This window comes from Peromyscus leucopus, chromosome 23, assembly GCF_004664715.2.
Source record: "Peromyscus leucopus breed LL Stock chromosome 23, UCI_PerLeu_2.1, whole genome shotgun sequence".
Lineage (NCBI taxonomy): Eukaryota > Metazoa > Chordata > Mammalia > Rodentia > Cricetidae > Peromyscus > Peromyscus leucopus.
In genome coordinates, this window is record NC_051082.1 from 37,274,127 (window position 1) to 37,286,467 (window position 12,341).

The following is a 12,341-nucleotide window of genomic DNA, read 5'->3' on the forward strand; positions in this document are numbered from 1 at the left end:
GTATATGTACTCACTATCCTTTTTTGTGGGAAACAAAGTTTTTTAACTACAAATAAATAAATATATAGATTCATGATTATATTCCCCATGAAACATATGCAAAGGAATCAGCCTAGCCCCACAATAGCTTTGTAAATTCAGCAGCAAAATAAAAGAAAATCTCTCCAGATGTGCTGACACATGTCTGTAATGCACTAGGGAGGTTGAACCAGGAGGATTAGCAGTTCAAGGCATCCTCAGCTACAGATTGAATCTAAAGCCTGGGGTGCCTGAGACCTTGTTGCAAAGGGGAAAAAGGTTAATTCCAATCCAAATAGTAAACCATTACATATCCTTGCCCAAACCCTGGTTTTTTTTTATTAAGAAAAACATTTTTTATTCATTTTACATACCAATCACAGATTTCTTCTTCCCTCCTTCCAACACTCCCTCCTCCCTTCCCCCAACCCAGCCCTCATTGCCTCCTACAAGAAGGTAAGGCCTCCCATGAGGAGTTAGCAGAGCCTGGTACATTCAGTAGAGGTAGGTCCAAGCCCCTCCCCCTGCCTCAAGGCTGTGCGAGGTGTCCCAACATAGAGAGTGTACTCCAAAAAGCCTGCTCATTCACCAGGGATGGATTCTGATCCTACTGCCAGGGGCCCCTTAAGCAGATCAAACTACACAACTGTCTGGCTTATGCAAAGGGCCTACTCCAGTCCCATGGAGGCTCCACGGGTGTTGGTCTAAATTTCATGAGTTACCACTAGTTAGGTTTGGTTGTCTCTGTGGGTTTCCCCATCATGATCTTGATGACCCTTCATCATAGAATCCCTCTTCTTTCTCTTTGATTGGACCCCTGGAGCTCAGCCTGGTGTGTGGCTGTGGAGCTCTAAATCTGCTTCAATCAGTTACTGGAGAAAGGCTCTATGATGACAGGGTATTCATCGATCTGATTACTGAGGTCAGCCAGCTCAAGCACCCTCTCCACTACTGCCAGTAGTCTAAGCTGGGGTCATTCTTGTGGATTCCTGGGAACTTCCCTAGCACCTGGTTTCTCCCTATCCCCATGATGTCTCCCTCTATCATGGTATGTCTTTCATTGCTCTCCCATTCCATCCCTGTTCCAGCTTTACCATGCCATTCTCTTGTGTGCTCATCTCCCATCCCCTACCCTTAATTTCTCACCCCCATTCCCAATTTACTCATGGAGATCTTATCTATTTCCCCTTGCCAGTGTGATCCATATGTCCCTCTTTGGGTCCTTCTTGTTATCTAGCTTCTCTGGAGCTGTGGGTTGCAGTCTGAGTGTTCTTTGCTTTATATCTAGTACCCACTTATGAGTGAGTACATACCATGTTTGTCCTTCTGGGTTTGGGTTACCTCACTCAGCATGATATTTTCTAGTTCTATCCATTTGCCTGCAAATTTCATGCTGTCATTGTTTTTCTCTGCTGAGTAGTACTCCATTGTATATATGTACCACATTTTCTTAATCCATTCTTTAGTTGACGGGCATCTAGGTTGTTTCCAGGTTCTGGCTATTACGAATAAAGCTACTATGAACATGGTTAAACATGTGCCCTTGTGGTATGATTGGGCATTCCTTTGGTCAATGCCTAATAGTTGTATAGCTGGGTCTTGAGGAAGATTGATTCCAAATTTTCTGAGAAATTGCCATACTGATTTCCAAAATGGCTGTACAAATTTGCACCCCCACCAATAGTAGAGGAGTGTTCCCCTTGCTCCACATCCTCTCCAACAGAAGCTCTTATCATTGTTTTGAATCTTAGCCTTTCTGACAGGTGTAAGATGGTATCTCAGAGTCATTTTGATTTGCATTTTCCTGCTGACTAAGGATGTTGAGCAATTCCTTAAATGTCTTTCAGCCATTTGAGATTCTTCTGCTGAGAATTCTCTGTTTAGCTCTGTAGCCCATTTTTAGTTGAATTGTTTGGTATTTTGATGTCTAGTTTCTTGAATACTTTATATATTCTGGAGGTCAGCCCTGTGTCAGATGTGGGGTTGATGAAGCTCTTTTCCCATTCTGTAGGCTGTCATTTTGTCATATTTACAATGTCCTTTGATTTACAGAAGCTTCTCAGTGTTAGGGAAGTCCCATTTATTAATTGTTTCTCTCAGTGTCTGTGCTACTGGTGTTATATATAGAAAGTAGCCTCAATATGTTCAAGACTACTTCCTACTCTCTCCATTTAACTTGATGTTGGCTGTTGGTTTGCTGTCAGTTGCCTTTAATATGTTTAGATATGTTCCTCCTGAACTCTTCAAGACCTTTATCATGAAGGAGTGTCATATTTTGTCAAAGGTTTTTCGGCATCTAACGAGAAAATCATGTGGTTTTTTCTTTCAGTTTGTTTAGATGGTGGATTACATTGACAGATTTTCATATGTTGAACCATCTTTGCATTTCTGGGATAAAGCCTACTTGACTATGGTGGATAATTCTTTTGAGGTGTTCTTGGATTTGGTTTGCCCGTATTTTATTGAGTACTTTTGTATCAATTTTCATGAGGGAGATTGGTTTGTAATTCTCTTTCTTTGCTCCATATTTGTGTGGTTTGGTATCATATAAAGAGTTTGGCAATGTTTCTTCTGTTTCTATTCTGTGGAATATTTCAGGAATATTGGTATTCATTCTACTCTGAAATTCTGGTAGAATCCTGCACTGAAACCATCTTGCCCTGGGATTTTTGTTTTTGTTTTGTTTTGTTTTGGTTGGGAGTCTTTTGGTAACTACTTCTATTTCCATTGGAGTTATAGGTCTATTTAAATTATTTATCTGGTCTTGATTTAATTTGTGAATGTGATACATATGCAGAAAATTGTCTATTTCTTTTAGATTTTCCAATTTTGTGGAGTATAGGTTTTTTAAGTATGACTTGATTTTCTTGATTTCCTCATTGTCTGTTGTTATGTCTTTGTTTTCCTTTCTGATTTTGTTGATTTGGATATTCTCTCTCTGCCTTTTGGTTAGTTTGTATTAGGGTTTGTCTATCTTGTTGATTTTCTCAAAGAACTCTTAGTTTCGTGGATTCTTTATATTGTTCTCTTTGTTTCTGTTTTATTGATTTCAGCCCTCAATTTGATTATTCCCTGATGTCTACTTTTCCTGGGTGAGTTTGTTTTTTTATGTTCTAAGAGCTTTTATGTGTGCTGTTAAGTCACTAGTGTAATACTTCTCCAACTTCTTTATGTAGACATTTAGAGCTATAAACTTTCCTCTTAGTGCTGCTTTCATAGTGTCCCATAAGTTTGTGTATGTTGTACATTCATCTTAATTGAAATCTAGGAAGTCTTTAATTTCTTTCTTATTTCTTCCTTGACCCAGTGGTGATTCAGTTGAGCATTATTCAGTTTCCATGAGTTTGTAGGCTTCCTCTAATTTGTATTGCTAAATTCTAACTTAATTTAAGCCATGGTGGTCTGTTAAAATATAGGAGGTTATTCCAACTTTTTTGTATCTGTTGAGATTTGCTTTGTGACTGAGTATATGGTAAATTTTAAAGTAGGTTCCATAGGGTGCTGAGAAGGAGGTATATTCCTTTGTGCTTGGTTGGAATGTTCTGTAGATGTCTATTTGAGTCATAGCATCTCTTAGATTCCTTATTTATCTGTTAAGCTTCTGTCTGTCAGACTTGTCCATTGATGAGAGGGGATGTTGAACTCTCACACTAATAGTGTTTGGGGTTTGCTGTGCAATTTAAGTTTTAGTAATGTTTCTTTTATGCCTTCTTATTTGGGGCATAAATGTTCAGAACTGAGACTTCATCTTAATGGATTTTTCCTGTTATGAATATGTAATATCCTTCCTGATCTCCTTTGATTGATTTTATTTTGAAGTCTATTTTGTTAGATATTAGGATAGCTATACCAGCTTGCTTCTTAAATCCATTTGATTGGAAAATCTTTTCCCAACCCTTTACTCTAAGGTACTGTCTGTCTTTGACATTGAGGTGTGTTTTTTGTATGTAGTAGAAGGATGGATTTTGTTTTCTTATCCGTTCTGCTATCCTGTGTCTTTTTATATGCAAGCTGAGTCCATTGATATTAAGGGATATTAATGACTGGTGATTGTTAATTCCTGTTAATTTTTGATGGTAGTGTGTGTGTATATGTTTCCCTTCTTTGGTATTTGTTGATGTGGGATTATCTATTGCCTGTGTTTTCATGGATCTGTAAGACCAGCTCCTTCACATTCTTCATCAGATCATAGATGGGGTGGATATTGGGGCAGGTCAACTCATAGCCTTGGTTCTGGGCCTTGGTAACAGCAGGGTTGGTCAGTTGGTGGGCTAGGTGTACCCCATCCTTACTATCAGGGTAAGTTCTCCACCATTGCCTGGTTAGTTCACCCTATGAATCAAGGGGCAAGGAGAAGGGGGCAGTTCTGCTTTCATGCTCTGAGGGCTGGCTAACCCATACCTTCACCACCAAGGCCAACTCTACTGTGTTGCCCAGGCAAAGTAAAAGGACCACTCACCTGAGTACTGCAGCTGGTGAGGAGCAGATAGCTCTCCTGCTCTCATGACCTCAGGGTCAGCTCTCCCAACTGCCACAAGCAGTGAGGGGAAGGCAGACATCTCTTCCTTGCTCACAATACCTTATGGAAGATTAATGGTGGGGCCAGATCTCCTATGCTTATGTTCTTGGGTCCAGCTCACCCAGGCCCACATCAACAGGACCAGCTCTACTGTGCTACCTAAGAGACATGCAAGGCCTGCTTTCACAAGTTCTGCATCTGCTAAGAGGGTAGTTCAGCTCCCTTGACTGCTGCAGGTCAAAGGAGGGAAGGCCTCCTTCCCTCACCCTCACCACCACAAGGGAAAGGAGTGGGTGAAGTAAGATCTCCCATTATCGTGTCCTCAGAGACAGCTAGCCCATGGTCCTGCAAGCAGGGTCAGTGTATTGTGCTGCCCAGGTGAGGTGTAGGACCCACTCTCCAGAGTGTTGCATCTGGTGAGGGGTAGGGCCAGTTCTCCCTAGTGTTGCAGCTAGTGAGGGGGCTAGGCCTATTCTTTTTTTAAAAAAATTTAAAAATTTATTCATTTTACATACCAACCACAGATCCCCCTTTCATCCCTCCTCCCGCTCCTACTTGAGTTCCAACGAGCTTGGTTCAGCCATCTCTGCAGACCTCCCCATCATAATAATTTTATTATTCATTTTACATACCAACCACAGATTCTCCTCTCATCCCTCCTCCCACTCCCTCCACCCCACCTCCCCCTCCTCCAACAGGGTAAGTTCTCCCATGGGGGCCAGCTAAGTCTGGTACATTCAGTTGAGGCAGGACCAAGCACCTCCCGATGCATCAACTCAGAGCAATGTGTCCAACCATAGGTAATGGGATTCAGAAACCAGCTCATGCTACTGTTTGTCCAGGGATAGATACTGAACACACTGTTAGGGACCCCTCATACAGACCAAGCTACACAACTGTCTCCCATATGCAGAGGACCTAGTCTAGTCCCATGCATGTTCCATAACTGTCAGTCTAAGGTTTGTGAATTCCTTTGAGCTTGGTTCAGTTCTCTCTGCAGATCTCCCCATCATGATCTTGACGCCCCCCCCCCCCCTGCTCATAAAATCCCTCTTCTCTCTCTTTGACTGGACTTCTGGAACTTGCAATCTGATTACCAGGGTAGACCAGTTTAGTCACCCTCACCACTATTGCTAGTCTTCTAATCTGGGGTTATCCTTGTGGGCTCCTGGGAATTTCCCTAGTACTAGGCTTCTCCCTTCCCTCAATATGTCTCCCTCTATCAAGATATCTCTTTCATTGGGAATATTTCTTCTATGGTTTTGTTGAAAATATATTCTGTGCTTTTGAGCTGGTATTCTTCTCCTTCTATCCCTATTATTCTTAGGGTTTGGTCTTTTCATGGTGTCCCAGATTTCTGTACATCTTGTGTTATGGCTTTGTTGGCTTTAATGGGATTTTTTAAATGTTTTCTTTGACCAGATAGAATGCTTTTGTCTGGAGCTGGTCCTTGCCTTTGATACTTGCTAAAGGAGACAATTACAGAAGGCAGACATCTGATTCTAATGTTAAAAGGAAAAAAACAAAAAGCCTGGAACGCGGCGGTGATGTCCGCGAGCCAGGCGAACGCCGCGGCGGTAGCGGCCGGGCCTCGCGCGTGGCTGGGCGGCCTGGGCTGCGGCCTCCCCGCCGGTCCCTGGGAGCGGGCGCGCGGCGGGCGCGGGAGCAGTGGCGGAGGCCCCGGCGCGTCCTTCTGCCCCGCAGCCTGAGCCCGGGCGGCTGGAGGGCTCCGCTGCCCGAGGATGGGAATTCTCTTCACCCGGATCTGGAGGCTGTTCAATCACCAGAAGCACAAAGTTATCCTTGTTGGGCTGAATAATGCAGGGAAAACTACCATCCTTTACCAGTTTTCCATGAATGAAGTTGTACATACATCCCCTACAATAGGAAGTAATGTGGACGAGATTGTGGTTAATAATACACGTTTCCTGATGTGGGATATTGGAGGTCAAGAATCGCTTCGATCTTCCTGGAACACTTACTATACTAACACTGAGTTTGTAATAGTTGTTGTGGACAGCACAGACAGAGAAAGAATTTCAGTAACTAGAGAAGAGTTCTACAAAATGCTGGCCCACGAGGACCAGCTGGATTGCTGATTTTTGCTAATAAACAAGATGTTAAAGAATGCATGACAGTAGCAGAGATCTCCCAGTTTTTGAAGCTAACGTCTATAAAAGACCACCAGTGGCATATCCAAGCATGCTGCGCTCTTACTGGCGAGGGGTTATGCCAAGGACTCGAGTGGATGATGTCACGGCTGAAGATCAGATGATCTCTACTGACCTCTTCTCACAGACTCTGTATCAACCAAGTGCTGGACTTTACCTGCAAGCTGCAAAAAAAAAAAAAAAAAAAAAAAAAAAAAAAAAAAAACGGTTGAGATATATTTATAATAAACTGATTTAAGTGTTTTTCTACAAGAAGGAAAATGAAGACCACTCATTTGAAAACAAAGATGAACGTCACCGCCCAGTTTGCTCTCATTCCTGCCGAAGTGCGTCAAAGCTGTGACTGACATTTCTCACGATGAATCCTCTCCGGATGTGGGATGTGGTAGAGCTGTGGCGAGTACGAAGGGAGAGGAAGACATTTGAACTGTAGAGCTTTATTGTCCGAGTGCTTTGCCCTTCCCACCCCACCCCAAGTTGAATGTTCCCTTCTCATTACGTTGAATCAAATACAAATCAGCACAGATACCGTTCCCAGTTTTTAAAAATGTAATATTATGGAAAGTATTTTGCTTAAAGTTGAATATGTATTGTGTATATACCTCAAGTTCAGGTTAATGGCTTTGATTTGTGTTCTAAAGAAAAGCAGATAATACAATAATAACCTTAGTTATTATTACCCTAATGTTATTCAGTACCAACGTTAGTGTTAAGGGTCATTTTTGTACTTTCCCTTCTGTTCTCTGTATTGTTCTAACAAGCCAGCCCTGACCTAGAATTGTTGAGCTGCTCCTTAAAAACAAAACAGGAAAAAGCTTGACATTGTATACCAATTTTTCTTGCTCAGTAATTGAGATGGACAAATGTAACACAAGTGAGTAGAGTGTCTGCTAGACTCCTGGCCAGGAGTGACTGGGCAGAATTACAGACAGAGCAGTTACCAGACTTTCCCTTCTGTTGATCCTATGCCAACTCAGCTACTAATCATTCATAAGTTGTGATTAAAACTACCAGGTCATTTTTAATTGAAAATCATGGTGTGAAATATATCTGCCCAAAGAGGAAACATTCTATAAATAATAATAATTAATTTAGCTGCAGCTTTTTAGGTATAACATGACAAACAGCTAAAAATGAATTTGAGAGTAAGCATAAGGCATAGTTTTCAGTGAACATTGATAATTTCTCAATTTGCAGATTTATTTATTTCTGTAGGTTTTCTTAACATGTTCTTCTACTGCATAAAATACCTTGTTTAATAGTTAGGAAATCTAAATACTCTGAATGCTTTCGAGAATTTGATTGAAAATTTGACATGTTACATTATTTGTACTAGAAGTAATTTGATCCAAAACACCTTTTATATTTGCTGGGTTTTTTTTAATTTATCTAAAAGTTGGAGGTATTTCTGTCATAACTATAAACAAAATTACCATGTGTTTTAACATATTCTTGGTGACTCTATATGCCTTTTGTGCCCTGGAAATTTGAAGGTTAGTCAAAACTGTCAAGATTTAGGATATTCAAAAAAAAATTAACTAGTTTTAGTATCAGACTTTAAAATTTCCTGAAGATTTTGATAAGATATAGAAGTCCACATTACAAGCATTAATGGAGCTTTGAAAAATCTTTCATTAAATGTGAGACACTTAACTGTCTAAACCCATCGGGTGCGGATGAGTGTTAACAGGGATGCTTTGTGTTTGAGACCTGCTGTAAGCCTCCCAGTACACTCTCAGCATTTAATGTTTGCCCACCTGCTCTGAGAAAATCAGCCCTCAATCACTGGGCTTTGTAGTGCTAAGTTCTAGTCATACGTTCTAATACTCCAAATCACGATGAGAAGTTTCCTCTGGTGTATTAGAAAATCCCCTTAAAGACTCACATCTACTCCGTAGTTTGTTAAAGACAAACAGCCTCTAATGGAGCCCTTCCCACCCCTCCAGAGCCCAGACCTACAGCTGGCTAAAAAGCTAAATTTTTATTTTTTAATTTGAACAATCATGTGCATAGTTGCTTGGATCACTGTTACATCAGTTCAACACATACCAGCACATTCTGATGTTGCCAGGGTATTGGCTAAAATTTATTTCTTAGTTGGATGTTTAAAGTGTTTGCTCCATTGTTAAGGTTGGCATAGTATAGGCAGTTACTGACATGTCATAAGAAAGCATGAAACTTTACCACTTTTACAAAATATGAGGTTTTTGGTTTTTAACCCTTTTAAACTAAGCATCAAAAAATATGATTCTTGTGTATTTGTACATAAAAACAAAATTATAACTGAGTAAAGAGATTTAATATATGAAAATATCAAAACTGTCAAACAGTATTAGGCCTAACTATGGCGGAGTACCCCCTTGACGTCATGCTGGCAGTTTACATGTCATGGGGCAGAACTCAGCAAGCCCTGTGGTTTCAGATGTTAATATGCGACTTCTGGGTGTAAACAAACATCTCATTTAACCTCACTGTGCTCAGCTCTGAAAAGAACAAAGATTTACACCTCTGTACATGTGAATAGATTTAAGTGTCCCGTTTTGATACTAATTTTGAAAGTTGTTTAACTTCTCTTGATATCTTGGTAAAAGTGGCCATAAGATAAATCATTTGGATATATTTGATTTTGTCATAACATTTATAAAGTGTATGTTTCCCATTATATTGAGAGTTTTATTTTAAAAATTCAGTTTCCCTTATATTTCTAGCACACCTTGGCCATCATAGTAGACAAAGAATACAGAGAAGACAAGTAGGCTGGGCAGTGGGGAATGAGTATTCATTTTCTTGTGACATTTTGCCTTAAGAATAAAAAGGTGCATTAGCACTGCTGGTTGGCATTTTGAATGCAGGTGGTAAACCTAGTCTTACATAAGCATAGCATGAGGTAGAAGGAATAAGAGTTTGTTTCCTGGCCTTGAAGAAGTGCCTCATAGGTAGTCACAGGAAGTCGCAGGTAAGTGTGGGGAGTGTGAGGACAGGCAAGAGGTCCCTAAGGTGTCTTTTCCTTTTGTCTGAGTGTATAGTATTAAGAAGCCGAGAAGAGAGACAGTATTGGTCCTCTCTTACAGGCACTTTATATTTCTTGCTGTAACTGCAGCAATCACATACAGTACAGACAACCTCAAAATCTGTTTATATTAGTGTAAATAAATTAAAATAAAAATCATAGCCAGCTGTCTAGTTTTTTCTGCAGGCATTTTTTGGGAATGCATCTATAGTCTGTTCTACTTTGTTAATAGGGGATAACAGCACATCCTAGATCTTATGTGAACTTTGGGATCTTCTAATTGCCTTTGGTATCCTGGTATCATTCTCATTTTCAAGGCAAGGTAGAGAGGGTTTCTTTATACAGCAGACTTGACCACTTCGTTCTCCAAAAACAACGTGGAATTTCTTGTTCAGGAGCACCTTTCAGAGCTCAGCTAGCCCTTACTGTCCTAGATGTTTCCTCACCACCAATGAAGGTTGCTCATTTTCATCTAACGGGATCCTAAACTACCGGGAACCATTGTTCCCAGACCACTGGGTTTTCAGTAACAACTTTAATTCTGTTTGTTCACCTACCGTGACTTGACCCATTGCTGGGGACCTTTGCATCACCAGAGATTCTGAGTCTTATCAGGAGACTAGATTCAGACTGTGGTATAGAGATACCAGTAGAAGACTCATGTTATACTATATTTAGCCCCTTAATTTTACTTAATATTAACTTCTTACGCTGGCAGCTAGATTCAGAAAGAGAAGAAAAATACAGACTATTTCAGGTCCTTGAGCTATGATTTAGGACCAAAGGCCATTGCTACATTCACATTATCCTCATATAAACAAGATTGGTGATGTTTTGGAGAATACCAGTTCAGCTGGCTTAATATGGGGAAGGTTGACAAAACAAGACTGTATATAGGGTTGAACGTGAAGACAGCCTAAGTTGATTTCCCACATTCCATTTTTCCTCGTGTTTGCTTAAATAGCAAAGATCAGCATTAAACGTCTAAAGGAATTTGTAACTTGAGACCTGGTATTACAAAACAAACTACAAAACAAACTTGCTGAAACAAGCGTTAAAAGACAGCAAAATACGCAATACGTGGTGGTGTGAGTCTAATTCCAGCATTCAAAATATGAGACAGGAGAATTGCTGGGAGTACAAGGTCAACCTGGGCTGAATAGGATCAGCCACCAAGACTACACAGCAAAAGACTATCACAAAAAGGAAAGAAGGAAGAAAAACAGCCAGCAATCAACCATCATGTGTTTCTGTAGAATCAGATCTTATAGAAAATAAAGATTCAGGATGCTACTTAAAATACAACTTCTGTGCCACGTTCCTCAGCAGGTGCAATCATTGAAGACCATGATAGTGGAGTAAAGGAAAGAGCAGAATTTAGCACTCTGGATGCTTAATTTCTTGCACAGGTCCCTCTTCAGTTATAAGTCTCCAATAAATCAAGAAAGATTGGAGGTCACTCATTTACTGGTTTAATTTCCCTTCTCACTGACCAGTCAAGGCCAAACTGGAAGTTGTTGCAGGACTGTCTTCCCAGCACTGGGCAGCAGAGGCAGGATTAGGTATTCAAAGCAATTATCAATTACATAGCATTAGGCAAACCTAAGCTACAGGAGACATTGCTCTACTCAGAAATCAATAATCAACAGCACTTGAAAGAAAAGAAATGAAACTGGTAAAGACCTAGAAATATTAGAGAACAGAAACAAAGAGATAAGAGCAGTAATGAGCTTAAAGAAAATATTTAAAAAATGATACCAATAAGTTAGTTTTTAAAATGATAAAAATTATGTGTTTTTAAGATTAAAAAAACTTATCTATATTGACTTTGAAAGGAATAAAGCCTTCCCTGGTAGAGGGATGTCATTAATAAGTGACAGATAGATCTTGTTCTCATGCAATTTTGGCTGCTGAGTTCTGTAACTTGACACATAGAGTTACAGTCAGTGGCTTATTTCTTATACCTCTGAGCTGACGTTACTGTGTCAAGCAGAAAAATGTATTTGCAAAGGAGATTCCCTAATTGCAAATTCAATATTTATTGGCTCAAGATAACCTTCCCAAACTGTACACCCACACAATCTGTTCTGTGGTCATTCACATGACATGGATGAGAACATGCTGGGAAATTATAAAATCACTTCTGCTACCATAATCAAGTCCTTTTTCATAATGGTGACTCCAGAAGCTGGTTGCCTACTCTTCTCCCCCTGCAGTGTACACAATAAACTGTTCCTCCTATGTAGTCTGAAGCCAGAAACAATGCTCACACGTGAAACCTTTCCTGTGACTGCATTGGATACTCAACTACATGACTCAAGTGATAAATTTAGAACCCTGAGGTAGTACAGTCATTTAAGAATTTTGAAGGTATAGTGTAGAAGACAGAAAATCATTGTCCTGGAGAGCAACAGAATGGAAATCAAGGCCACTAGATCAATATATATAGAGCTTGTCTCAGAAATATTTTTCTAAACAGGATGTAAATGCAGTTGTTCTAGAACTAATATGCCTTCCCAGGGAGAAAATAGCTTCACACACTTGGGAAATTAATAAAGAAAAATACATTTAATGATAGTATACATCCATCTCTGGCAAATGCTCAAAGAGGAGACAGCCTAGA

General features: G+C 40.1%; 1 protein-coding gene across 1 annotated transcript; it reads left to right on the top strand.

Moving 5' to 3' along the window:
* The first annotated feature begins 6,105 nt into the window (after positions 1-6,105).
* LOC114689061 (ADP-ribosylation factor-like protein 5A) lies at positions 6,106-9,879 on the top strand. Its single transcript, XM_037198429.1, is given in 2 exon segments — positions 6,106-6,619; positions 6,622-9,879. Coding segments are annotated over 2 exon segments (531 nt in total). The 5' UTR covers positions 6,106-6,279; the 3' UTR covers positions 6,813-9,879.
* The last annotated feature ends 2,462 nt before the right edge of the window (positions 9,880-12,341 follow it).